The following is a 26,715-nucleotide window of genomic DNA, read 5'->3' on the forward strand; positions in this document are numbered from 1 at the left end:
ACGTTGGCCCAGTGCATTGGGCCAACGTGTACTAGGAGCACATCGGTACTTGGAGAATTATAATAAATCATAATTCGATTATTTAGATCGTGATTGCATATTTTGATTATTAAAATGTATCGATTCAGCTCTTGGCCCATCACTAGACCAATCATATTGCCTTTCAATAAATCTATGGAATATTCTCGACAGCCGGATAAAAACAATATCACACAATATCCGATAATACGTCAAATGTCACAAACTTGTGTTATGAATATAATTAAATTATGTACAATACGTCTGTGATGGCAATGCAGAATATGCCTTCAAAAGATAGGCGATGTTTAGAAAGTCCGTGTCGGTTGTGTGCTGATTTATGCAATCGAGATATAGATCAAATATTCTCTAATGACCATAAATGTTTGGTGGATTTAATCGAGAAATATTTGTCAATAAAGGTGAGAGTTTAACCCGACTGATACTGTATACTGCGAAAAATGATTATTTAATATGTGTATCTATATTTTAGATTGCTATGGACGACACCTTGCCAATTCAAGTTTGTGAGCCATGCAGAATGAAAGTTATTTCTTTTGATGAATATGCACTCAAATGTTCCACCACACAGATAATATTAACATCTCAAGAAAATGCCGACATCGTCAATGCATTATTGGATAAGGTGAAAATAGAATGTATTCCAGATATCAAAGATGAAATAGAATGTATTCCAGATATCAAAGATGAATCTTCTTTGGAATCTGATGATGATCCCATTGAGAACTACAGAATGAAATGCAATTTGAGAGTAAAAAAGAAACGCGGTGAATCAATATCTCACAAAAAGAAAAATAAAACTGAACTCAATGAAAAAATTAATACCCTAACAAAGCAAAAACGTTGTTCTGTTATAAATAAATCTTTTGTGAAGTAAGTTATGTACATCCGTACTTTAAAAATTGGGTAAATATATAGAAAAGTGGGATACGGTTAATACACACATTTTAATTTTTAAAACTTTGCATCTAAAAAATATGTTTTTATGCTGTAACATGCTCCCTATACGTAGGGTAAATTACCAATTAACCCAGAATGAATTATGAAGCACAGAATTTAAAAAAATAACATGTAAGCTGCAGCGATCCTACTTGGCATTGATAAATCGCAAAATGCATAATGAAATTAAATAAAAAATTGAAGAAAAAGGCATAAAATTCCTGAAAAATTTAAAGTTATAAAAAGGAAACCTCTGTAGAGCATGAAAACAAATAGTTTTTTGTTTCTAATAATTTTTACAATTGTTGAAAAGAATGTGACCTTACTGGGGTACCCCGTTCTAAGGTCACATTCTATTTGGTTATTTGTGTGAATTATAAATCTGGTCAAGTTTTTGTAGAATATTAATTTTTCTTTTAAGTAAGGTTTTGTAAGCATATCACAATATTTACAAGAGGTAAATTATAAAGTGAAATAATAGAAGAAAAACGTAACATTATACAAGAAAATATATAGTGGAGAAAGATAACATAATGTTAATCTTTGTTAGGTTACAACATTTTATCTATATTCTTCCTTCCCGTATCCATAATACATATCTTAATACTTCTTTCGAAGTTGGTTATTTTTTTAATGTTTTTTTTATTTGCAAGAGGTGGGATATTAAATGGTTTTATAGAGAAATACTGCAAATTTCTTTTGCCTAAAAGTAATTTTAGTTGTAGGTTGGTGAAATTTATGTTGTAATGAGGATCTTGTGAATCCACTCGAGTTTGTGTGTACAAAGTTATCCTGGTTTTTAAATTCATAAATATAATATTATGAAATATGGATAAGTACAAACTGTTGAAAATAGTCGTTAGAAATGCAACCTAATTTGAATATACTACAATATGCATAATTTAAATTCTTGGTTGCTAGAAATGAACCTAATTTTAATATCTTACTACAATATGTATTAAGGAAAACATTAAATATAAGTATTAGAAACAAAACTCACTGAATACCTATTGTAAAATAAGAGAGATTTCTTAAAAATTAAACTGAAAACTAGTCAGTTTTGTAACGAACATAAAAAAATAGCAACTAAATAAATATATTTATATACAAAAAAATCAGTGAAAGTTTTAAATTTAGTTTGTTCAACCCAAACTATGATAGAATAGGTTCTTATCTTGGGTTTAGTTAAAAAAATTAAGAAAAAGTTCGACTACGAAACCTATTTCAGTATTAACCGTGCCCCGCTTTCTGCATATTTGCCAAAAATTATCTAGGTATACTTTGTTATTTTTTACATTAACCCCTCTCTGGGCCGATGTCATCTTTTGGGATACTGTGTGGAGGGTCTTTTTTAAGGAAGGAAGTAGAGGAAAGTAGGTAAGGTTGGGTAGGAATCTAGGGATCACTGTGTCTAGGAGTGACGGACATATGAACATATCTCCCACTGCGGCACAAGGCGATGGGTCGAGAGACCAGTTGGAGAAGTCAAAGGGTCTCCCTAAACCAGCCTCTTTGGTTATCCAATAAATGGTTCCCGGGCCGGAGGTATCCAAACCCGCCTCCGAAATTAAAAATAACTTCAACATAATATTAAAATACTATAAAACATGAAGGTCCATACAGACGTTTGCAGGTTTACTTGTGACTTCTTCAATAACAGATTTCTTAGAATCAAACTGATTGCCCAGTTTTGTGTAAAATACAATATTGTACAAAAAACAACTGAATAAACATATTTAAAAAATAAAAATAACTTTCCACAATATTTTTTACAGTTTTGACTGTCATCTGTGCAGTGAAGAATTTTTGCAATGGAACACTCTGGAGAAACATACAAAGCTAAAACATAAAGTAAAACCCAAGGTTTTGTGTTTGTGTGGTAAATACCTTAGTTGTAACAAGACTTTGTATAACCACATAAAAGTACACAACAGTAGTTCCTTCCACAAGTAAGTCAATTTCTGATATAAATAAACCATTTTTAAAACTTCTCTTAGCCCAGAGTTGGTAAAAGGCTGTTTTGCCGGTAGTTTTTCAGTTTCCGGAAATTGAAAATAATGCATTTTAATAGTTATTTCGTCCAAATTAAAATCGACTTTTCACTTGGTGGCCATCGTTATTGATGTGAAAGTTAGTTTTGTTCTTCTCTTATTTCTAAAAAAATATGTCAAATTATCCGGCGTTTTAAACAAAATAGGTATTAAAGTGCATTATTTTCATTTACTGAAAAGGTTGTTTCTCGTTGTTGTCTAACTGATACAAAGTGTTTTTAAAATAAAATGTGCCAAACAATGTCCCACTTTTCTGTATATTTTACCGGTGGCTAAATTATCGCTTTTTTTTCAGATGTACCCAGTGCAAAAATTCTTTCTTAACGGAAGAAAATTTAGAGAAACATATTCTGTCAGCGCATTCAAACATAACTGAACATAAATGTAACCAGTGTCAAAAGACTTTTACTAAAGCATTTATATTGAGAAAACATGCCAAGACTCACGTGCCTAAAGATATGAGGTATAAATTAATGTGCGACATCTGTGGAGCAAAGTACGTATAATAATAATTTTTTGTCTTTTAAAATATTTGTTTTGGAGCGAACCTTCACTCCTCATTTAATGATTTTTCTGTGAATGTAATCATAAACCATTCATACATAGATTTGGATCTAAATATGCTGTGCGAATCCATATCTCAACTATTCACAATAAAGAAAGACCCTTTGTTTGTGATATTTGCGGTCATACATCGGCCACAAAAGGAAATATGAAAACTCACAGATTTCTCCACGGCAGTGAAAGACCGCATCATTGTCCGCATTGTCCCAAAACGTAAGTAGACCAAAATATATAAGGATAAATTTAAAATTATTTGTAAACTGCTCATTCATAGATGGAGCTAATTATTTTAGGAAATAAAATCTTTTTTGCAAGTTACGCTTCAAAATATTAACACATTGTAGTCGGGCGCTTCAAACAATAGAATCTAGCCTATAGCGGGTGTTTTTCGCGATTAGCGCATAAATATATCGCTTTCCTAAAATTGACACAATTTCTAAACCAAATAATATTTTCAATTGAAATTTTCAAAGAAATCATATATGACATTTGATCATCAACAATAAATTATAATTGCTTTGATTACATCATAATTTCACCACATTTAAAAGCTGAATATAAAAACCTGATATTAATTCAGTAAATAGCATTCAATATTCAATATTTGAAAATTCCAAGTAAAAGATAACATGTTTATTCATATCATATAGTTATATAATAAATAATAATATATATTTGCCATGCCCGCAATTTTACAATCGCTGGATGTGTGAAATCTGATCGCGTAAATTGAACAGTGTCGTCTAAGGTCGAAGGCGCACACTCAATAACTCATATGTTTAATTGCTTCTTGTCAAAAAAGAGTCTTTTGCGGTTGTCTCGCCTAAATGAAGAGCCCATTCCACTTATGAATCATAGTATTTCACGCTGATAACAAACCGTATAATGTCGTTTCCCGCCAAAAACCGACAGTTGACAAAAACGGCATTTGCCGTGTCCCGCAGTTGACCGACAGTCCGCGAAAAACGGCAAAGGCCGTGTCCCGACGACAATGTGTTAAGATGAATTATTTGTTTTCTCCTGTACATGCGATATATGAATATGAAAAAATAGTTTTGTCCGTATATTATTTCAAGAAAGGTATACAAATACAGTATTGTATCGGTGATTCAATCCAATATTGTATTTGTACGCCTTTCTTGAAGTAATTGAGTTTGTATATGAAAAAAAAAACATTTATTCATATTGCGTGTGTACGGGCGCAAACAAATAATTCATCTTAATATAATGTCCATGAAATTATGAATTCCTTACAGTAGTAAAAGTCAAGTTGTACGTTGATAGGATTTTGATTTGCCATCTTCATACATCCCTATGAAGTTCTGCAGACTCTGTTTAATTTTATAAAAAAATCATGGATCGAACTTCCATATCTTTTCAGCATTGTAAAAGTGCACTATATTTATTTTAGGTTTAAACAAAATAAGCAACTGAAGTTGCACATTGATGTCCACAATGGAGTAACTTATCAGTGTTCGAAGTGTCCTTCATCGTTCTCATCAGCCAAAACTCTACGTGAACACATGAATGTCCATACAGATGTTTGCAGGTTTACCTGTGGCTTCTGCAATAAAGGATTTAAATGGAGACGGTCAATTGAGGTACCTATGTTTCTTATTTAATGTTACCTATGAGTATATAATATATTCTCAAGAATTAAGATGGCTGTCGTTTGACCGTTTTTGCATCATTTTTAGTAATACCATTGCAATGTTTTAGCTGATAATTCATAATTATCCCAAAAGTAAATATTAATTTTAAAAACTATAATTTGTTCCTCTGTAAGATAGCTGAAATGATGGGTGCTGTGCATTTCCCATTTGAGACTGAACTCACTATAAACAATCCTTTTTTTAAAACCACTATATGGTGAAAAGTGTAGTGAAGTACAGGTGAAATGCCGGTGAAGTTCTTCATGTTAATAATTTGCTATTTTACAGTCTCACTTAAATCTTCACACTGGAAAGACTCCATTTTCTTGTCCTTGGTGCCCCAAAACCTTTGCAGACAGGTCCAATTGCAGGATTCACAAAAGAAGAATGCATCCCGCTGAGGTTGCTGAAAGTGAAGCTACCACAGGAAAAAGAACCAGAAGTATGTTTTATTTTTATGATTATGTATACTGTAAGTTAATGGGTTATAAGTCATTTCAAAATTCTACTTAATTATTCCAATTTATATATTATCTACCCACTATTTCAGGTGTGCTCTAGCGTTTATAATATGTATTGTATGTCTGTTTTTATTATTTCAGAAAACATTAAGATTATTGTTCCTGCTGAAGATTCGTCCATTCAAATGCTAACTATAATATGAAACCATAAATAAACCACTCACTAGATCGATATCTTCGGGCTTTTTGTATGAAACAAATTGGTCCTCTATTTAACCATTGATATGCCAATATTATAGAGAGTACAATTCTCATCAATTCGGAGCCTATTTTAGGACTTATTAGCCTAAAATATTTTTTAAATAGAAATGTTTGAAATGTCAAAATATTACCTCACGACAGGAAGCGTTGGCAACGTGTAATTTTATAATGAACCACTCCGCCTTTTGGTTCCGATTGAGAAATGAGAGTCACAAACTGACAAACATCTCGCTAATATTGGATAAACAATATATTCAAATCTGTCAAAACTACACGACAACGGCGTAGTTCGAGATCAATATATCAAACAACACTCACTAAGTGGAACATTTATGGTTGGTACACTACCTTTCAGTGAGTGCTGGCTGAGTGTCAGAGTTTTTCATTGGTGGAATAGTTAGGCAACAATATGACGTCACAATATTCACGGTTCCAATTTTCGATTGAAGTTATACCCCCCTGTCTGAAACCTTCTTAACTGTAAATTTTTATTGCTATTGGCAATGTTAAATACTTTCTTTTCGTGGGATTTTGTACCTTAAGAATTTCTCCTAGCATACTAAAATATATTTTATTCGCCTGGCATGGAAATGATATATCCTAATATTTTTCTGTCCTGTCGTTTTGACTTGCCAACATATTTATTTTACTTCTTCAAAGACTTAACAAACTTATTTTGAGGCACCATTTTAATAATAAAAAAACACATTGTTTTAACCATTTTTTTTTGTTTAAATCAGGCATGGACAACCTTTCCTAGGTTTGGGGCCAAATTATCATTCTGTCTCAGAGTCAAGGGCCGGACCAAATTATTAAACATAATGAAGTAATATTAAATTCAATAAAACACATTGCTACTTATATATTTTTTTATTTATATAATGAACGACATAATATTAATATTATATACTGATTACAAAATTTAGTGTGAAGATTGGCCATGTACTCGAATTATGAGACTATCAATATTGGCGTTGCTATTAATTTATAATTAATTATTGCTTAATAGAATTTTCGAGATTTTCATCTGTTATCCTCGTTCGAATTTTTGATTAAGTGTGTTTCATCCTCGAAATAAACTGTTCACACGCTGCCTAAAACACTAATGATTTTTCTTGCAAAGGCGCGTAAATTTGTAAATCTGGAATGTTGTGGAATGCTCTCGAATGTTCTGGACTGTTCTAGAAATTTCTAGAGGGCGAAACTTCCAGCCCTTCACCTTCAAAAGCACGCCCTTCAGGTAAAAACGGAAACCTTCTTCATGGATGGGGGCTAGAGGGCACCACACCATATAACTAACTCCCTTGATCGTACCGGGACTCGTTTCCGAGTTTTAGCGGCACGCACATTGTACACTTACTTTTGTAATATATATTGATTAATAAATATAGTATTTTTAAATCTTGCTATGCATCCAGTATCTTGTGGCATTTGCAGGGTAAGAGGGGACTGCGGGCCAGTGTTCCTCGATTCAAAAACTTTATTGAAACTTTCGATTCTGTTGGTGTGCTCAAATACATTCAAATGTGTCCTCTTTAAAATGATTTGCCTGTACCTATATAATATATCGTCGCATTAATTCATAGAATACGTAACTCCCAAATGTAAAATTTTACTGGAGGCACAAAAAACCTGAAAAAAAAAGTGAAAAAAAATGAAAGACGGCTTATTCTTTTTATTTATGTTTCGAACATATAATATATTTGGAAATTTATTTTCAATCATTAAACTTTTGTAAGTTAAGGCTTTCTATTTCAAATCAGAGTTAGGAAGTTTACGTAAAAACCGAGAATGGAGATACGCATTTTACAAAAGATACATACTTTTCTGCGAACAGTTTTATGAACAACCTAGCGGAAAATTTGGGTGATAGGAATTTTACATTTACAAAATAAAACACAACAATGTATGTGTATGTCGAGGCAGTCTATTTAGATGCATTTTAATGATTTTAATGATGCGGAAGGTTATCGTTAAAGGAGTGGTAATCCTTTTCTAACGTCTGTTTTAAGTCTTGTAAATGCTGGTACTTTTCCTTCCTTAAGGGATTAAATCTGACTCTCAAGTGAAATCTTCAAACTCTGGAGATCATTACAGATTCGGAGACGGTTTTGTGCTGGGTGAGATCTACCCTGACCGGGAGTAGTCGTGTCAGAGATGATCGTTAAGTGACGCTTGGAGTTGATGAAGGAGATTGTAGAAGAATTTGATCTGACATTGTCGATCACCCTTGTTGTCCTGTAGAAATAAAACTGATGTACTTACTAGGGTTTGCAAGACCCGGGCAAAGAGTAGCCATGACAGGAAACGTTGTGAAAGAGACTCCTCAGAGTGTGAAGATAGGTGGGAGAGACTTGAAAGTGGAACTGGTGAGCAAACATGTGCTTTAAGCGTAGAAACTCTTCATGCTCAGCATCACTTTGGAGTAAAGTGAACGCTTCATCTTGCCCGGCTGGTCGATCCCGAGGCGAGAAGAAAGGACGTCGATAGATGCTTGCGTTCCTGCGTACAATGCAGGACAATTGACCCTCCACCATCATCCCATGAAGCGGGTAATCTTAATGTTGTGACAACCTGGAGTCACTTGGCAGTTGATGTTACTCATTTCGGTAGGAAATGTTTACTCACATTTGATTGCGGTCCAAGTAGATTTGCCGTGTGGCGGGAAATCGAGTCAGATAATGCAGCTTCGATTATCAGACATTTGGAAGAAGTGTTTCGGGAAAGAGGCCCGCCCAAAGTAGTTCTCATGGACAATGGTAATGCATTTTGTTCCTACAGTGTTACAGATAAGTGTAAGAGATGGAATGTTCGTCAAAGATTTTGCGCGGCATACCGACCAGCTGGAAACGGTATAGTTGAACGACATCATCAAACAATAAAGAGAACTGCAGCCAGAAGTGGAAGCGATCCCCTGCAAGCAGTGTTTCAGTACAATCTTTGGCTGCAAAAAGTCAGGATGATCGAGGTATTGCGCTGTCTAGTATAGTTCACACTTCACACTCGTGGAGACACCCTTCTGCGCAAGTGAATATAGAAGAGGAAGTATTGACTGAGCTCTAAGTGGGCGATCTTCTTGTGGTTAAACCAGTAGATGGGAGATGCACATCGTGCATGGAAGGGTGACAGGACTTACTTCAGTCAACAACATCGAAGTAGATGGCATACCAAGACATGTGCTTGACCCGCGGAAGATGCCTGACAGAGAACGGACTGTGTCTGAGGAGAGACGAGATGAAATTGCCGCACGTTCCACCGTAAATATTTTGAGTTTGTTTGAAGAGGACAGTGAAGAACCGGATCCGGATATGCATCAGGAGGAGATCCACTTGCAAAGAGATGGTGACCTTGAAGAAGAGATAATCACAGAACAAGGACCTATTAGGTATTTACGAAACCGCAGAGGCACATAAAACAAGAGAGCTACGGCAGAGCGTCGCACGGTGCAGAAGACGTCGGTTTAGACTACAGATACAAAACACTATTCGTGACTTCACAATTAAAATTAAGGTTATAAAATGTTCAAAATTGATTAATCAACTTATCTCAGTTAATTTCACGGTAAAACTATTACACCATAAATAAATTTCCTCAGTCAAAAACACAACAAGCGTGCACGGCTCACCGGCCAATACTGAATTAAGGAGTTACGAAGTATTCGCGAGTAAAAATGGCACCATAATTTTACGCAGTTTTCTAATTTGTGTTTATCTAAAAGGTTAATTTTTTTTTAAATTTTCGAGTTTTACTAGTCGATGCGGGTCTAATTTTAACACCAGATGGCATTAAAAACGTATTTTCGAAAAATTTGGAGTTACGCAGTCTACGAATTAATGCGACGATATATTATGTTCTGCTCTTATAATATAAATATTTATATTACCTATTTAATTAAATTTTTATAGATTTTATACGGGCGGGGGTATATTGTTGTATAGTTTTCAAAATATATTTGACCATGTTTAGCAAATAATGTTGAGTTGTTAGCATTCTATTTATCATATACTGCAAAGGAAAAACGGGACTGTGGTTTATTAGGTTTGTCTATGAGCAGAGTTTCACACAATAACACATTTCTGGTAATGCACCAACATTTAACCCTTAGCACTCGAGTGCCGCCATAGGGGTGGCATGCATGGTTTACCGTATTACTTGAGTGCCGCTGCTATGGCAGCAAGAAAATAAAGTCTTATTTCTCAATATTTTTAATATATTAGTTTTTTTACTTTTCAATATAATTTAACCAGAATCATATTACTACATTTAAATAGTAATAAGTTAAGGAATTCGATTTTGCCAAAACAAATAAAAATTTTAAAGAAAAAGTTTATATATTTCAATTTACCGGTTACCACTTTAAACGGTTTGAGTTGGCGGTATGTAGATACCAAAAAACTTTCGAGTGCGAAGGGTCAAACATATTTTTTAGATTAGATAATCTGAAATTGTTGAGATGAAGGAAAAGTTTGGATTGCATGTTTGCGTAATGGTTATGTATTTATGTTAAGTAGGTATAATCTTATAATAATACAAACATTACATTATCTTTACAAACAAAGAAATATTTTTGTGGGAGACTTTTTCTAAACAAGAGCGAAATAATATTGTCTGTCCTACCCAAAGATATTAGAAGAACGAGATATGCTATGTTGGCCGCCGGACCGTAGCCGGAGTACTACCTAATTAGGGTACTTTGAACGGTATCGGGACGTGTACGCACAGAAATCTGTTCTATGTATTAGTGCGGATACCTTAGCGCAAGCGAAGGTGTGCAGTAGTATTGGTGAACAAAACCGGCGACACTCGGCAAAACAATTCCACTCAGTACGAACTGCGCATAGCACATCTCGTTCTTCTAATATCTTTGGTCCTACCTAATGAATAATCAAAAGTATATTTTGTGAACAAGATGCATATAATGTTTTAGACGTAAATAATAATTTGTTATAATTTAAAAAAAAATATATATATATTTATGAATTCGTTATTGTCATTTCCTTTTTTGTATCTTCTGAGTAAAATTGGTTCACTCTGAATCAGCGCCCGATTTGACAGGATTTAAATTGTCAATTTTTGGAAACACCTGAGGTTGGATGACATCATCGAACTGAATACTTCGAGGGGCAATTTCTTCATTATTTCCAATTCGTTTTATTTTTCCTGAAAAATAAACAAATATTATTATTATTTAAACATAACATTATTATTATTTGTATTTCGAGATCACATTATTATTATATTTTTTTTTAAAAAGAAAGACAAACATTCCCGGGTTACGAATAACCTGACAATATTTAAAAAATCTTCTACTACCACCACAGTAAGCGGAACATGTTGCTTGTGTTGTGATGGAGGACTTAGCCAGTCAGAACACACTACGCCGGAGTGGTACCCAAACGCGATGTCCACTCAACCATCGACCAGTAGAACTATATACATATCTCATCAAATGTTGAAGTATGTGTGCTTATGAGGATATGATTACTTGAATATCACTACTGTGGATATGTATTATAAGAAGACCTTTGTAAGAAAGCAGCAGACTGCCCAGTCAAGATAACAGGGAATATAAGTGCACAAACTTACGAATGTTATTTATTCCATTTTTAGCTTCATGCTCCGCCAGTTCCACAGGATGCTTTCTCCTTTTGTGAATTCGGCAATTCGAACCGTCTGCAAATGTTTTGGGACACCACGGACAAGAAAATGGCGTTTTGCCTGTGTGATTATTTAAATGGGACTGAAATAAAATTCATTTTACATATTATAAAACATTATAAACACCGTAATGCGGTTATTACACAATTTTTTTATTTTGATGAAAATGTATCATGTTTAAAGAATTAGTTTTTTGATATCTCTAAACCAGTTCCATGATAACTCAACACAATGACAATTCAACACATTTTTAAAAAAGTGATATAAAGTCATTCAAAGTGATATAAAGAAACTAACTATCTATTACAGTGTGTTAAATTGTCATTTTTATGAGTTATCCGGTCACCCTCCAAAACTGATGATGTTATGAACTTGGGTAAAAGGTATGCAATGGTGTTTCGTGACGTCACACGTGACACGATTTAGTACAATTGATAATACGAATGACAGTGCTGCAGTACCGCCGTGCATGTGCCGTGATGTCACACACTTTTTGGCCAGCCGTAAATATCAATATTTTGTCGGCTTATATGTTCGGTATTTTCCAAAAAGTTTAAAATTTCTGTTCTCAGCATGCTCTAATTAATATGATGCATTTGTAAAAAACCTGAAATTTCATTGTAGGGGACAACCTCATACTGCGAGGGGGTGATATTCATAATCTAATTTTAAAAGGGTGTTGGGTAGGTTTGTGGAGAAAGATAAAACAGGTTTCTTGGGAATTGCTAGTTATCAACAATATTTCTCTGTGATTGATGTTGATAGAGTTGCGTAATACAGAGATATGTCCATAACTCCCGGGTGAAATATGTCCATAGACATTTGCCCAACAAATAAACTATATTATATTTCCCAACCCCACCCCATACTTTAAAAAAAATAATTCCAACGTTACCTCAAAGGACCTCCTCCATTTAAACCCTTTATTGCAGAAGCCACAAACAAATCTGCAAGTGTCTATATGAAGGTGCATATGCTCACGCAGGGTTTTTTCATACGAAAATTGAGATGGACATTTGGTACATTTATATATTACACCGTCGTGGACATCTGTATGTCGCTTCAGAGCCTTGGTTGTCTTGTAGCTACAACAAAATATGCACTTATGTAGAATGCCATAAAATAAACAATACATCAAAATAATAAAACCCTCAAGGATGTTGTATTAAGTGTTATCAGCGTCTGGGCTCCTTGACTTCATGGCAAATCGGTGCCCGAAGCAGACTGCTCCAATTGCACAGGGCCAGCCCTACATTGACAGTAGATCTTTTACAAATAATCTAGTTACCATACCAAAAATCACAACACCAAGCCTTTTACTTTTACATAGCACAGACATACCGTACAGTTAAGTATTGAGCAAGTAAATAGTTTTTAGAAGTACCAAATGGTAGTTTTGACTGGTCTGTAATAATGGGTTTATGCTTATTTAATACTCACGTCAAGGGGCAGTGGGGGCAAGTAAACGGTCTCTCTCCGCTGTGGAAGAATCTGTGGGCTTTTAAAGTTCCTTTTGATGTGAATGCTCTTCCACAGATATCACAGACGTAAGGTTTTTCTTTATAGTGGACGGCTTTGATATGAACTTGCACAGCATTCTTTGATGCAAACCTATAACGAAAAAAATATGTTTTAAGTGGAAATAATAAATTAATACCTATTAACCAGCGCATTGTCGATGGGTCTCAGGAGAACATGCAACCATTTTAATATTATCCTTGTTAGAATAACTTGCGATGCGATTTGACCTTAACCTTTCCGGAAGTATGGACGCGAATGAACGACGGTACACACTTTCGCCAAAGGAGTATGGACGACAGGGGTCGCATATTCATATTCGATGCATATTCTGTAAATATGCATCGTATTGCCATCTATGGGCATATTCCTGTGACTTTACACCAATTTTAAACATTTTACATCATTATCGACAGAGATATCGGCTGTTATTTATTTTGCATACTATGATAAAATTTAATCAAAAAAATATATATCTTTATTTATGTAAAAAAAACTCACTCCCCAGAGCACAGCCAGAATTACGTAACTTACTCCCGGAAAGGTTAATGCTTCGAAAAATGTATGAAAAACAAAATCAGCATTGATAGGCTAATAAAACTTTAGGTTCCACTTTTGATTTTTATGAAGGCTCTCTGAAGACTGAAAAAATATTTTTCTATTGTATGCTCTGGCCTTCAAAATGAATAATGAAAGTTGAAAAGCTGTACACACTCGCCGAGACAGCGAGTGTGTACAGAGGGTATGACAGCTTTTCATGGAGAACTTTCGCTTTGGGCCTCTCGCGATCTCGGCGAGTGTGTACAGCAGGAATTATACTTACATTGCTCCACAAATTTCGCAGGAATTTATGTACCTCACTTCTTTAGGGATGTGTTTTTTTTCATGGATATTCAACAGAAATTTCTTATCAAAAACTTGGTCGCACTGTTGGCATTTATGTTCAGTGACAGTATTGTTGGTATGTTCTGCCAGGTGGTGCTTTTTCAAATTTTTCTCTTCAAAAAAAGATTTATCGCATATTGTGCAACTGAAAATAAGCAAAGATTCATTTTTATGTGAGTACCGCATAAGAGTCCCAACTACTTCCAACCACCTGTAGCCAGTGAGACTCAATTGGGGTATGTTGTGAGGTAGTGGGTAGGGGAAGAATGTGGGGAAGTACCTGGCTATTCAGACTTGGTCAAAAGTTACAAATTACGTAATTTCAACTATAATAAATAATCCATTAATAATTAAAAAAACTTACTTGTGGATGATGTTAGTGTCATGTTTCTTTATGTGTTTGTAAACAGTTTGTTTACATGTGAGGTATTTATCACATAAACACAAAATCTTTGGTTTAACTTTATGAATTTGTTTTGTATGTTTTTCTAAGGCAAACCATTGCAAAAACTCTTCATTGCACATGTGGCAAACGAAACTGAAATTAAAAAAAATCATCTTGAAGCTTAGAGAATTGCGTTTAAGAATTATTATTGTCAACCCAAACCCAGAAAGGAACTTAATTTATAAAACTCAACTTACTTGATGAAAGAACGATTTATAGCCGATATTCTCTTTCCTTTTATTGGTACATCAATGATCTCATCAGGTTCAAGTTTTATTTCACTTAAACCAATGTCAGAAAACACGGGTTTTACTGTTTTGTTTTCCCCTCTCAGAGAATATTTCTTTGATTTTATCTTTTTGTCCTTAGTTTTAAGGGTTTTTCTTTTGGATTTTCTTTTAGAACCTAAAAACAAATCAAATTGGTTCATTTATTTATTACTAGCTGAATTCCAGAGTTTTTCGGAATTTTAAATGCAACTCAATTAACCTTGTAATGTGTTTATTACGGTCCGCCTATCAGTATTTGCTCATACCTGCTTTCTTTAAATACTCCCGACATCTGTCGCTCGCTTGCACATAGGAGTCGAGTGAGCGGAACAGAGTTAGAGATTCGAATCGGGTTTCATGGTCATAAAAACACTCATTCCAGGAATTGAATTATTACAATAAAAAATAATATTTTGTTGAAATACCGATGTAAACGAAAGGCACTAAGATAAATATAAAAAGAAGACTTGCATTACGATTCGATAATTATGTACATATAGTTGGGACCTTTACAAAGAGATTGGTATATAATATTTATATAAAAACATTGAATAATTCCGTCTCTCTGCCATTGAAATGAGGCCGGCGCAAAAGGTAGAACTACCCTTCCCAGTGTTAAGCATCAATCGACCGAACAGGTAGAACTACCTTTCCCGGCTGAAGTGTGTTAATAATATTATATCAGACATAAAAAAATATTCAACTAAGTTTCTTACTTTTGGGAGTAGTGTAAGGTTCATCGCTGTAATTATCAACTTCATTTTCAGATTTGATAGAATAATCGTCCACAATTTCATGTTTAATATCTGTGTTGCACTCTGCTACCGAATCCAATAACATAGATATTTTCGTTTCTTGAGATATGGACGTTAAAGCTATCTGTGTAGTGGAACATTTGAGGGCATATTCATTGAAAGACGTCACTTTAAGTCTACATGACTCACAAACTTGGACCGGCAGGGTGTCATCCATTACAATCTAAATTTAACATAAAAATAATAATGGTTAATATTCTTTTTGAAGTGACATCTATGTCTTGTAGTAAATAGTATAATTTAATAGATTGTAATCATGGGTACTCACAATGATTGATAAATATTTTTCAATTAAATCCACCAAAAACATATTGTCACTGGAGAATATATGATCTTTACCACCATTGCATAAATCAGCACACAGACGACAAGAGTTTTCTAAACAGACGTTTTTTTGAGACATTTAGAAAATATTTTGAAATCCCTTTTGACCCAGGTAAAAATTTGCAGTTCAGAAAGAAAAAATAAATTGTGCCCTGATAAAATTCATAAAGCACGAATAGCTTGAAAAATATTAATTTTCATATTAAGATATACATATAATATATTATTTGTCTTTTTTAAATCAAGTGAACTAAACTGACAAGTAGTCTTAGTTTTGATTTTTGTTCCTTCTATTTGACAATCTGACACTTCTGACAGCAGTATTAGCATTATCTATGGCTGGCTTAAAATTAGTGACGTTCATAATCGGTACATTTTGAATCGAAAAAATTATAAAGGTAGGCACACACTGAATTTAACATTTTTAAGAAATAGTCCGATTAGAAATAGTAAAATTGAAACCCACTATTTGACCATTTTTCTTTTCAAAGTGGGGGTCGCGAGTTGATCAATAAATAAACTTAGAAAAATATCTTTTAAAACTTTACTAAACAAGCAAACCGTGGTTATAATTTTACAGAAGTATGTCACTAACAGATTTAAAAATTGTTACCCAAAAAGTAATTCGATGGGTGTGCTGATTTTTCTTTTACTAATTTACCGAACCTTGCTTTGTGTTCGAATACACAAGAGTATGATATTTTTTTCTAATTTTAGTTTGTTTCTATATTTCGTTTTTATCACAACTAGGAAGAAAATATGGGCTGTCATAGATTTATTAGGCATGTTTTTTTAAAACTAAATAATAAATATCCCAAAAAACCATGCAAACGTGGTAGAAATGGGCTTTTTAGGCTCATGCTAGAAACCATGCATCTGGCGGCACTGTTATGGCATATTAAAATATTTTCACCGTAGACGGCGTAGACCACCATAGACTATAGATAGAAATTACAGGATGAGTGGTTTATTTATGATTACATGATCTGTCACAATCTGTCATTCCGAATTATTAATCAAACTTGTAATGATATAATTTGTTATTATATTTTCTGATGCGTATTTGCAGCTTTAGAATCGTATAATAATATTAAAGGAAACAAATGTCTTCAATAAATAGTTGCAGTTTGACAAGACTATGCCGTCTGTGTGCCGACTTTTGCAATCAAGATACAGACCATGATATTTTCTCAGATGCTAATAAATGTTTGGTGAATTTTATCGAAAAATATTTGTCAATAAAAGTAAGTATCATTGAACAATCATTCTCATATATAATATGTTGATTGATTTAAATATTAGCCAACGCCTTCCAGTTTCTTTTAAATTTGTACATTCACGTCCAGCAATGGTAACGAAACTGGGTACTGTCGTTCACCTGTCGGCAGTTCGTATCAAAAAATTCTTATGCTGTGATCATTATATTGCATGTAGTATCAAATAAGCGTTAATTTTTGTATTAAAAACTTCCCAGCGTAAACTAGTGTTTCGAGAGAGGTCAGCTTGAAGTTATAGTTCAGTTTGTCTTTTCACTCCTTCATGTGTTTTATTTTCATACCTGCCTTATTTATAATTTATAGTTTTTGCATCAATAAGAAACAATGTGCCAACAGAAAACTAAAATATTGACCAGTCCCATGAAAATTGGTATAATTAAGTTATTCATTTATATAATTTTGTTGTTTACGATCTCTAATCACACTTTGGTTTTATTTAGGTCACTGTAGACGACATTTTGCCAGTTCAAATTTGCGAGGATTGTAGAATGAAAATGGTATCCTTTGATGAATATGCAATAAAATGTACTGAGACACAGAATAAATTGTCAGACTTATTTCGAAACAGTACAGAAAATCATAACATTGATCCATTTTTGGAAACAGTACAAATAGACTGCAAAATAGAAAATATTAAATGCGAATTTATGGTCCAAAGTGAAATTGAAAATATCAAATCTGAAGATTACTCTGATAGTCTCAGTGATGATGCTGCACCTATTTGCAAAAGTAAGAAATCTTATTAATGGTACTTAATTGGTTTAATGTGCTACTGCTAATGTTCAATTTATTTTACTAACCTAATGTGAAGCTGAAAAGAAAATTTTACATTTTAGGCATCGTTAGTAATAATAGAAAAGTACGTAATAAAATTAAGAATGCAAGTGAGAGAGAGCAGACCATTCAATTGGTGTCTCCCAATTCAAACACTAACTTGGCTAATTTCATAGAATTTGATAAAAGTTTTGACAAACCAACCAAAAAAGCGCGGAGCTCGAATTGTACATTCATCAAGTAAGTTCATTAAATTATTAAATATTTTTATTTATTATACCTTGGTTAGTCTGTCGTAAGAGATTGGACGGCTAGAGTGTGCGTTATTATTTTTTATTGCAGTGAAGAGCAAAATCTTATACCTATATAAATATATGTTATATATAAATAGAGTCTACATTCATTGCAAAATCAGTGTGAAATAAAGTTCTTTTGCGGGAAGTAGGAAGGGGGGTGTGGCGGCCGTCGATGTCACCCGAATCCTTCTGATTGCGAATAAACCTAACGAACGAGTTGAACCGGCGGCGGCGCTCAAATGCTCCCCGAGTTTTTAACATAAATTAGGCAATTTACACAACTACCGATTATGGTAGAACCCTACGTACCGATGAAAGGTTATACCATTGCTTTCCCTATATTTTTTTAATACGACTTGTACAATATCTCAGCGTGCATGTCATCATTTTGATGTTATCGCCGGAGACCTGTGCCCGGCAAGCGCTTGCAACCGATTGATGCCTTTGATTTCTCACATCGGACAATGATCCGATATATGTGGCCCATACATCGAACGCCAAAGCTGGCTCTATTTATATACCTCAATTCGCCTATCAAAATTGTTCAACATAACTGTAATAAATGCTATTGGTGGGATGAATAATGAGTATGTCTTTCAGTATTTAAATTATATTTTTGTGTTTATTTTCTTCCTTTCAGTTTAAGTTGTCATATCTGCAATGAAGAATTTTCGATTTGGGAAAAACTACAGAACCATACAAAGGAGATGCATCAAGTGAAACCAAAGGTTTTGTGTGTATGCAACCAGTACCTTGGCAATAAACAAAAATTTTACCAACACATCAAAATGCACGACAGTAAATCACCGGACAGGAAATTTGCTCACAGGTAGATTGATAAGTAGTAGGAACTGTCATTTTAAACTGAAATACAAAATAATTTTGGTAAAATTTTATCTACCATTATTAAAATGCATACTTTTTAACCTGTTGAAGGCCAGAGCAGAAACACAGAAAAATATTAGTGAAACCAAATGTTTTACTAGCTCAAGCGATGCTGATTTTGTTCTTCATACATTTTTCAAAGCATTTTATTTTAATAATGATCATATTAGAATGCTCGTATGTTCTCCAGAGACCCATCTGCGTCCCACTGGTTAAAACAACACTTTGATTCCACTTAATTATAATAAAAAACAACTATTTCAGTTGTGGGTGTTGGAAAATAGTGCAATTTAATAGCTGTTGTTAAAATCAATATTAATATTTTACGTCTTTAGTATGGCTAAAGTATTAATTTTCTATGTTGATAGAACAACTGTAACCTGTAATTAATACAGTCGAACTTGGTTATAAAGATCACGGCAATAGCGAGTTCACGTCTAAAATGAGCAATTAAAAACCATATTTTAGTTCAGGCTTATCTTCATATAATTGTTGACTGTTATAACGAGATTTCCCTGATATACCGAGCAAATAATTTGGTCAACACAATTTCTGAATACATGAATGGGTCGCTGGGTCTGAAAAGTAGTTGGAAATTATTCAAGAATTATTCTCAAAGTAAGTAGTAACAAACAAAGGGGCGGGAATATCCTACCCCGTTAGGGACGGATTCATATTTCTTATAGCACTACCTGTGTAAAATTGTCGGCTATGTAAATCAATTGCCATCCATCGGGCACAATGTAAAAATGAAATCTGCGAAATTTGAGTTTCAAAAATTTATTTCCTTTTTACATCTTCTTTAGTATTACAACTCATCGTCAATTTTGTTTTAAAAACCAATAGATATGTTTATGAAGTGGCCTAGTTACGAGTACCTACATCTCTGCACGGGGTAAATTTATGCCAGTGATGCACAACTTTTTGAGCACATGGGCCGCTTTACCTATTTTTCAAACAGGTTGCGACTAAGTTTCTTAACTCGCATTAAGGTTTCTTTTGAATTTTGTGTTATACAAACCGGTTCTTCAAATTTGGTTCCATTTAGAAAATGTAGCGTAAATTAACTAAAACTCTAAAAAATGTTCTCAGCTAGGGCTTTCAAGAATTACCCCAAACATTTAGATTTTTCTCTAAAGCCAAGTGGGCTGTATGAAATTGACATGCGGGCCGCAAGAATGGGGCCGCGGGTTGTGCATCACTGGTTTATGACAAATAAATTTTTACATCCGAAAACCAAAACAATCCCGCATTTATGATAAGTGCGATTTTAGTGATAATAAGATAGAAAATTTAGTGATATTTTTCTTAGAAGCCTTGAACCAGGTGATGATAGTTATAATGCGTTGATTGTTTTGAAGAGGAAATTGAGAAACATGAAAGCAAAATCTTAAAAAAATTTGAGTAATACAAGTGTATTTTTCAAATTTATTTTGTTAATGTAATACCTTCTCGTATTTTGAAAATATACTGCATATTTGCGAATATATTGATAGTCGAGGCATTTAGGTAGGTACATACGACTTTTAAAAAACCGATTTGGATGTAACGATTAACGGCTATAAGGAGAAAATTTAGTTGGTCCCCTCGTTATAACCAAGTTTGACTGCAATAAAATAGGTTTTTAGGTTATTTAATTTATTATTTTATAATTTAAGTTTATTTTGTGTGGTAGCCGTAAAAAAAATTTAACCTTTATTTTTTAAGAATGGCATAGTTACTTAATAAGTAGATTGAATGCTGTTGAAATGAGATCTCTGAGGCGTATGTGTGGTAAAACCATGTTTGATCGTGTGAGGAATGTGGAGATCCGCAAAGAGTGCAAGGCTGATGTAAGCGTAATGAGTAAGATTAAGAAAGGGACGCTTAGATGGTTTGGGCATGTAGAGCGAATGAGCGAAGATAGGAGTGTAAGGAGGATATATGATGCAAATGCGAATGGTAGCAGAAGTCGGGGACGCCCGAGGAAGACATGGCACGATCAAGTGAATCAGATACTAGAGTCGGGCCATGTCAAGAGTCAGAATAATAGAAGAGTATGTATGAGACGATGTATGAATGTGAATGAGGCAAGAAGTGTGTGCCAAGACCGAGTTGTTTGGCGGTCCGTCCTCTCTGCCTACCCCTGCGGGGAAACGGCGTGATGGTTAGTTAGTTAGTTAGTTAGCATAGTTACTTACTTTTTTTGTACAACATACAATCTGTATTTCATTTCAGGTGCACCAAATGTGATTGCTCTTTTAACACACCAAAAAATTTGGAGAAACACAATTTATTGTTACATCCAAATAGTATTACAACGCCTGAATTCAAATGTGAACATTGCGAGAAAACTTTTACTCAGATTCATTTGTTGAAAAGTCACGAAGTAAAACATTTACCTGCCGAAGTAAAGAAGATTCACCCGTGCCAACTTTGCGAATTAAAGTATGTAAGATTACCATTCAATTATTTAATTATTGTTAATATTGTTGATCTTGCAAAAACTGATTATGGAAAAATATAATACATACTGATTTAACTTTAATTGTACCTAAACTTTTACCAATTTATAGTTTTTATTATTATTTTAGATTTTTGCATAGACATTTATATTGATAGACCAGTCAATAAACTGAAGGTTGTTGAAATACTTTATTCCTATTAGTTGTTTTGCATTAGTTTGGTATTCAATTTTGGTATTTTGATGTTGTATTGATATCTTTTTGATAGGTGGGTTTCAAAGTTTTTGATGATATTATCTTTGTAAATTCGGATAATTGCATTTTTCTTGAAGATATCCTCTACTCGAGGCACCTGAAATCAGAGAATATCGTTTCTTTAATATTAATTTAATGATTAGCTTCTGGAACACTTTATTACAATATTGTTGTGTGACCCCCCCATTCAATGATTGGTTGGGAGGTGATATTTTTATTAGTAAGGTTGTATGTCACTATACCACCGTTTAGCTTGCTCTCGCTGACCACTTGTAGTCACCAGGGTTAATTATTAATAAATTGTCATTTTGGACTGTTTTTTGTTTGAATAAATTTACCAAATGGAGTATTCTCGCAAGTGTAAAATTGACATCTTAACTTTAACCTGTTGAAGGTCGGAGCATAAAATAGAAAAATATTTTTTAAGCCTTCAGAGAGGCGCCATTCATAAAATTTAAAACTGGAATCTAAAGTTTTATTAGCCTAAGCGATGCAGATTTTGTTGCCGTACATTTTTCGAAGCATTAAGGCTCGCATGTTCTCCAGACACCCATCGGCATTCCACTGGTCCAAAAATGATTATTTTATGAAAGATCGATAGTGGTGTTCGTTTTTCAAATTTGCTTTAGTTTTTAGATCATTTTGTGTGTATGCACTATAATCCGCCGCTTTCACTAATTGGACACTTGCTGCGTTTTTTGGGTTGCGGATTAGTGAGAGAGTATGAAAAATCCCTATTGAGCGTTAATAAAATAAAGTAAATTAATTACCATTTTTTCAATAATTGCGAATTCACTTTGTAGCATTGTTTTAAATAAAATTTCATGTAATTAAATTATCATTTCATAATATTTTTTCCAGGTTTATAACAAAACAGGCCGTAGTGGCTCATGTCAAAGGTGTACACCATAAAGAGAGGCCCTTTATCTGCGATATTTGTGGAATAACTTCAGCTTCAAAATATAATTTACTCTTTCACAAAGTGACTCATACCAATGAGAAACCGTTTGCTTGCCAACTTTGTCCCAAAACGTGAGTGGTCAAATTGACTATATAATCAAACTTTCAAGTTTGTAAGCAACAATAGTGTCTCATATAGAGCACACGTTAATGAATTCATTTCTTAATTAATTCAATTAGGAAAATGATATTTATTACATATTGTGATGTTAATAATTATTCAATAAGATTACGTAATATTCAATGAATAAAAGGTTGCTTTGTGACTGAGACTCCAACTTAATTTATTTTTTATTAATTTTTGTACTCTTTTTTCCTCGAGCTATGAATGAATTTATATTTCATTGGAGTTATCAGAATTATTTGTATTTTTATTGTAGGTTTAAATTGAATGCAACCCTGAAAAAACACATAAACATTCACTATGGTAAATTAAACTTTAAATGCTCAAAGTGCCCATCAATGTTTAATGCCCATAGCTCCCTAAAAGAGCACATGCATGTTCATGTAGACACTTGCAGATTTGTTTGCGGTTTCTGCAATAAAGGGTTTAAATGGAGAAGGTCATTTCAGGTGAGAATTAATTTAATGGATAACTGGCTGTACACTCACCGCCTTACTTATTATAAATGTGGAGTAAATTTTATACACTTGATAAACAACATATACTTTATTAACAGCTATAAAATATTTCATGGAAAGATATATAGACATTGTTTATACAGCTAAAGAAGGTTGTTTATCTGTTGTATAAACTTTAAATTTCGGAATATTTCCAAGGTTTTTTAAATGTGTTATGTATATACTTCTTCGTTTTGAGGATGTAACAAATACCATTTTAAAAAGTATATAATATAACCTTTTAAATTATTGTATTTGGAGCATACTTTAATATTGATAAATTGGAATATTATAATTTCATAGATAAAAATAGTTGAAAACAAAAAAAAAATTACACATATTTTGTAATTTGAAAAAATGGCATTTTGGATTGGTTGATTGCGCAATACAAGCATTGATGTCTTTTAATTTTATTGATATTCACTTGTGTAAGACATTTATGTCATTAAAAAACATCATGGAATTCTTATAAAATTCAAGCGGAAACATTAATCAAAAAAATAAAATGTCAGAAATAACCTAACTTTTTAAGATGAGAATATCATGTGTCAGTCTGCACAAATTGCGATGTTGCCAGGTCTTTCGCAAACCAGTAGAAGACATTTTTTATTCGTAAGAACTCAAATCTGTGCTGGTAAACCAGTTGGGAAGGTTTTTTTTTATTATTAAGGCCGCTATTGTTTAGTAAGTGTTTTACTTATTTTCACACATTTTTCAAGGCACCTAAAATATGTAATCAATCCTTTTTCCTTTTATTTTAGATTTCAGGTTGTTTTATGTCATTACAAATGGTGTCCGGAAACTAGTGGTACTTTTGGAAAACAGGTGAATCTACATCACATTTGAAGTCGATTTTATAGTGTAACTTGTTTTATTAGAGCTTTAATTTTCGAGTAAATTAATTCCGAAGTTAGAATTTTTTAGATCAAATTTGAAGAAAAATCGATCACTATGGAGTTAATATCAGCTGCCCGGCTCCAACAGTTTTTATCCTCTTAGACATAATAAAAAATAACTTTATTATTACCTACTATTATATCTGTCTGGCAAAGGACTTGCATAGGTAAAATAAAGGTGTGATACCAGTTCGTTCTTGATTCGAAGTAGTAGATTCCGGTTCTTCACAGCAACTGTCCCAGTTTATATTTTATCCAAAAAATAATGCTGTAGTCCATTGCAAAATAGCATCGCGCTGCTGGTCTCCAAAAGGGTCCCTCTTAACCAATCAGGATCGGCAGATGTCATACGATTCAATCAATCGAATAGCCAATGCTCCATACGCAAAAGCTGATGCTCACAAAATTGGCGAATATGTTCGTCGAACCTCAGCCAAGAGGAATGCCCGCTGCTCTGGGCTGGTGATCAAAGAATGCCACTGCTTCCAATGCAAATCACCGATTTTAGCTCCCTCAGGTTTGGCAACTCTCCAAGTCAAAATTCCAGGGCTGTCAATTTGACCAATAGCAAAATGACAATGTGTAGGTACTTAAAGGTCCCACACGCCAAGACCATAGATGCGATGTAAGTAAAGTGATGCACACACCTTGTTACAAATCTTATATGTAACAAATGCTCAAATTGTTTTTATTTATGGTTTCTCTATGTGATGTGGATTCACCGGTTTCCCGCTTGTATCACTAATTTCCGTACACCGTATATTTGTATGTTTAAATGGTTTACATCCCTAAACATGAGAAGTTCTCAATTACAGAGGTATTAATTAAGATATAGGAACCTTGTCTATTTTTTTATTTTTTTTTTATTTTTTTTTATTGGTTTTCAAGCTACAATCCCGTTAAACTTCAATAAAGCAGTTTGTCAACAGGATGTTAATGATCAATTACATACATACAAAAATAATATTATTAGTATAACTATACAATTAACACACCTAAATTAATATAAACTATCTCTATTTAGTAACCATTGTTTCAGCATATATCTCTATCTATTTGTGGAATCGCAATTTTTTATATTAATGGGTAACATATTAAGCATTTTTGGCACGTTAAATTCTAGGGTTCGCCGTCCGTATTTATTATTATATTTTGGAACAAGCATTCCTTCATTCTTTGTAAACCTTGTATTATATTCATGTTCCACTTTCCTTTTATAATCAGACTCAGATATATGTTGAATCAATATTTTGTACCATAATAAGGCCTGCACCGGTAATATTGTTAAATTCCGATACAACAATGATATGTTTCGTCTCTGTGAAAAAATATGTTTTTGAGCTAATAACTTAACCATAGAATTTTGTACTGATTGCAGGTGGTTTATTGCATAAAATAATTTTTATTTCAGTCTCATTTAAATAATCACACTGGTGAAACACCATTTGCTTGTCCGTGGTGTCCCAAAACATTTGCTGACGGATCAAACTGCAGAATTCACAAAAAAAGAAAGCATCCTAAAGAGCTAGCAGAACACGACAGTAAGAATATAACCAATAATTGTAAGTTTCTTTAATTTCCCACAAGTTTATATTATTGGGCTTGTTTTTCATTCATTATTCAAATATTTTTTTTCTTCCAGACAAAGCAGTAAAACGAATAGCTTCAAATGAAAAGCCTGTCATTCGATGTATTCAGTTTGATGATAATGTGAAACCTCAGGTATTTTTGAAAAATTGATAAATGAATCCCACTAAATCAGACATTGATGCAGAATTCAATTTATATTCATTTAATGGAGCACAACTCAACCATTATACTCTGTGAGGCTCTCATTGGCTAGTAAAAGATGCCAGGAGGTTTTTGAAAATTTTAGTATTTTTTGGTACTTTTGGTCGAACATCACAAGCCGCATTGATTGGTGCTTTCAAATTTTGAAATTGACCAATGAAACATCCCTTGTACCTGAGCAAGGTAGAGCATATATAGTTTTTTCTCCCTCTTCAACATTATTGCAAATGGTTTTTCGACAGTATTGGACTTACACCGACGAAAGGAATTATCATTGTACATACATTCGAGAATTTGGAAAAACGTTGGTAATCGATATTCAAAAATATTTATTATCATTAGAATTTTTATTATTTCTGCAAAGAAAAAATGTTTAGTAAATGTCTTGTGTCGAATTAAAACTAGCTGAATTCTAACCTTAGTTTTTCATTTTTCCTTCCTTTCTCTCACTGCATTTCCCCCACAATGTTTTCAAATGCTGAAAGTTTCATTGTTCAATTATTGTTGGGAAGGAATAGTCCAATATTCAGCACCAGAAAAGTACATAATATTTTTTCCAGGTTTATAACAAAACAGGCCGTAGTGGCTCATGTCAAAGGTGTACACCATAAAGAGAGGCCCTTTTTCTGCGATAT

General features: G+C 33.4%; 3 protein-coding genes across 9 annotated transcripts; 2 read left to right on the forward strand and 1 right to left on the reverse strand.

The window, feature by feature from the left end:
- The first annotated feature begins 204 nt into the window (after positions 1–204).
- Positions 205–8,917, forward strand: LOC149424962 (zinc finger Y-chromosomal protein 1-like). Of its 3 annotated transcripts, none has more exons than XM_089648171.1 (8): positions 205–440; positions 512–912; positions 2,754–2,927; positions 3,325–3,525; positions 3,636–3,806; positions 5,005–5,194; positions 5,534–5,687; positions 5,848–8,917. In XM_089648171.1, the coding sequence occupies exons 1-8, from the start codon at positions 270–272 to the stop codon at positions 5,907–5,909; spliced, it is 1,524 nt and encodes a 507-aa protein (XP_089504297.1). In that variant the 5' UTR covers positions 205–269; the 3' UTR covers positions 5,910–8,917. The 3 variants fall into 3 exon arrangements, with proteins under 3 accessions (XP_089504297.1, XP_089504314.1, XP_089504306.1); XM_089648188.1 differs by having other exon boundaries at positions 512–664; XM_089648180.1 differs by having other exon boundaries at positions 205–912.
- Positions 8,918–8,926: 9 nt separating this feature from the next.
- On the reverse strand, positions 8,927–16,310 carry LOC149424963 (uncharacterized). The gene is made up of 9 exons (XM_089648158.1): positions 15,826–16,310; positions 15,459–15,720; positions 14,671–14,878; positions 14,393–14,566; positions 13,967–14,173; positions 13,066–13,236; positions 12,521–12,710; positions 11,554–11,707; positions 8,927–11,127 (listed from the first exon to the last, which is right to left on the reverse strand). Exons 1-9 carry the CDS (start codon positions 15,958–15,960, stop codon positions 10,994–10,996), a joined length of 1,635 nt encoding a protein of 544 aa, XP_089504284.1. The 5' UTR covers positions 15,961–16,310; the 3' UTR covers positions 8,927–10,993.
- A 558-nt stretch (positions 16,311–16,868) lies between these two features.
- LOC149424964 (uncharacterized) lies at positions 16,869–26,412 on the forward strand. Of its 5 annotated transcripts, none has more exons than XR_016305656.1 (9): positions 16,869–17,125; positions 17,599–17,887; positions 17,995–18,172; positions 18,869–19,057; positions 21,331–21,544; positions 22,674–22,844; positions 23,153–23,345; positions 25,701–25,851; positions 25,932–26,412. XR_016305656.1 is itself a non-coding variant. In XM_089650874.1 (9 exons), the coding sequence occupies exons 1-9, from the start codon at positions 16,985–16,987 to the stop codon at positions 26,027–26,029; spliced, it is 1,620 nt and encodes a 539-aa protein (XP_089507000.1). In that variant the 5' UTR covers positions 16,869–16,984; the 3' UTR covers positions 26,030–26,412. The 5 variants fall into 5 exon arrangements, 2 of the variants coding, with proteins under 2 accessions (XP_089507000.1, XP_089507001.1); XM_089650874.1 differs by having other exon boundaries at positions 21,331–21,540; XM_089650875.1 differs by having other exon boundaries at positions 21,331–21,540; positions 25,701–25,830.
- Positions 26,413–26,715: the final 303 nt, after the last annotated feature.

The sequence above is a fragment of the Hesperophylax consimilis genome, chromosome 3 (genome assembly GCF_061612785.1).
Source record: "Hesperophylax consimilis isolate HC1 chromosome 3, BYU_Hcon_1.0, whole genome shotgun sequence".
Classification (NCBI taxonomy): Eukaryota; Metazoa; Arthropoda; class Insecta; order Trichoptera; family Limnephilidae; genus Hesperophylax; species Hesperophylax consimilis.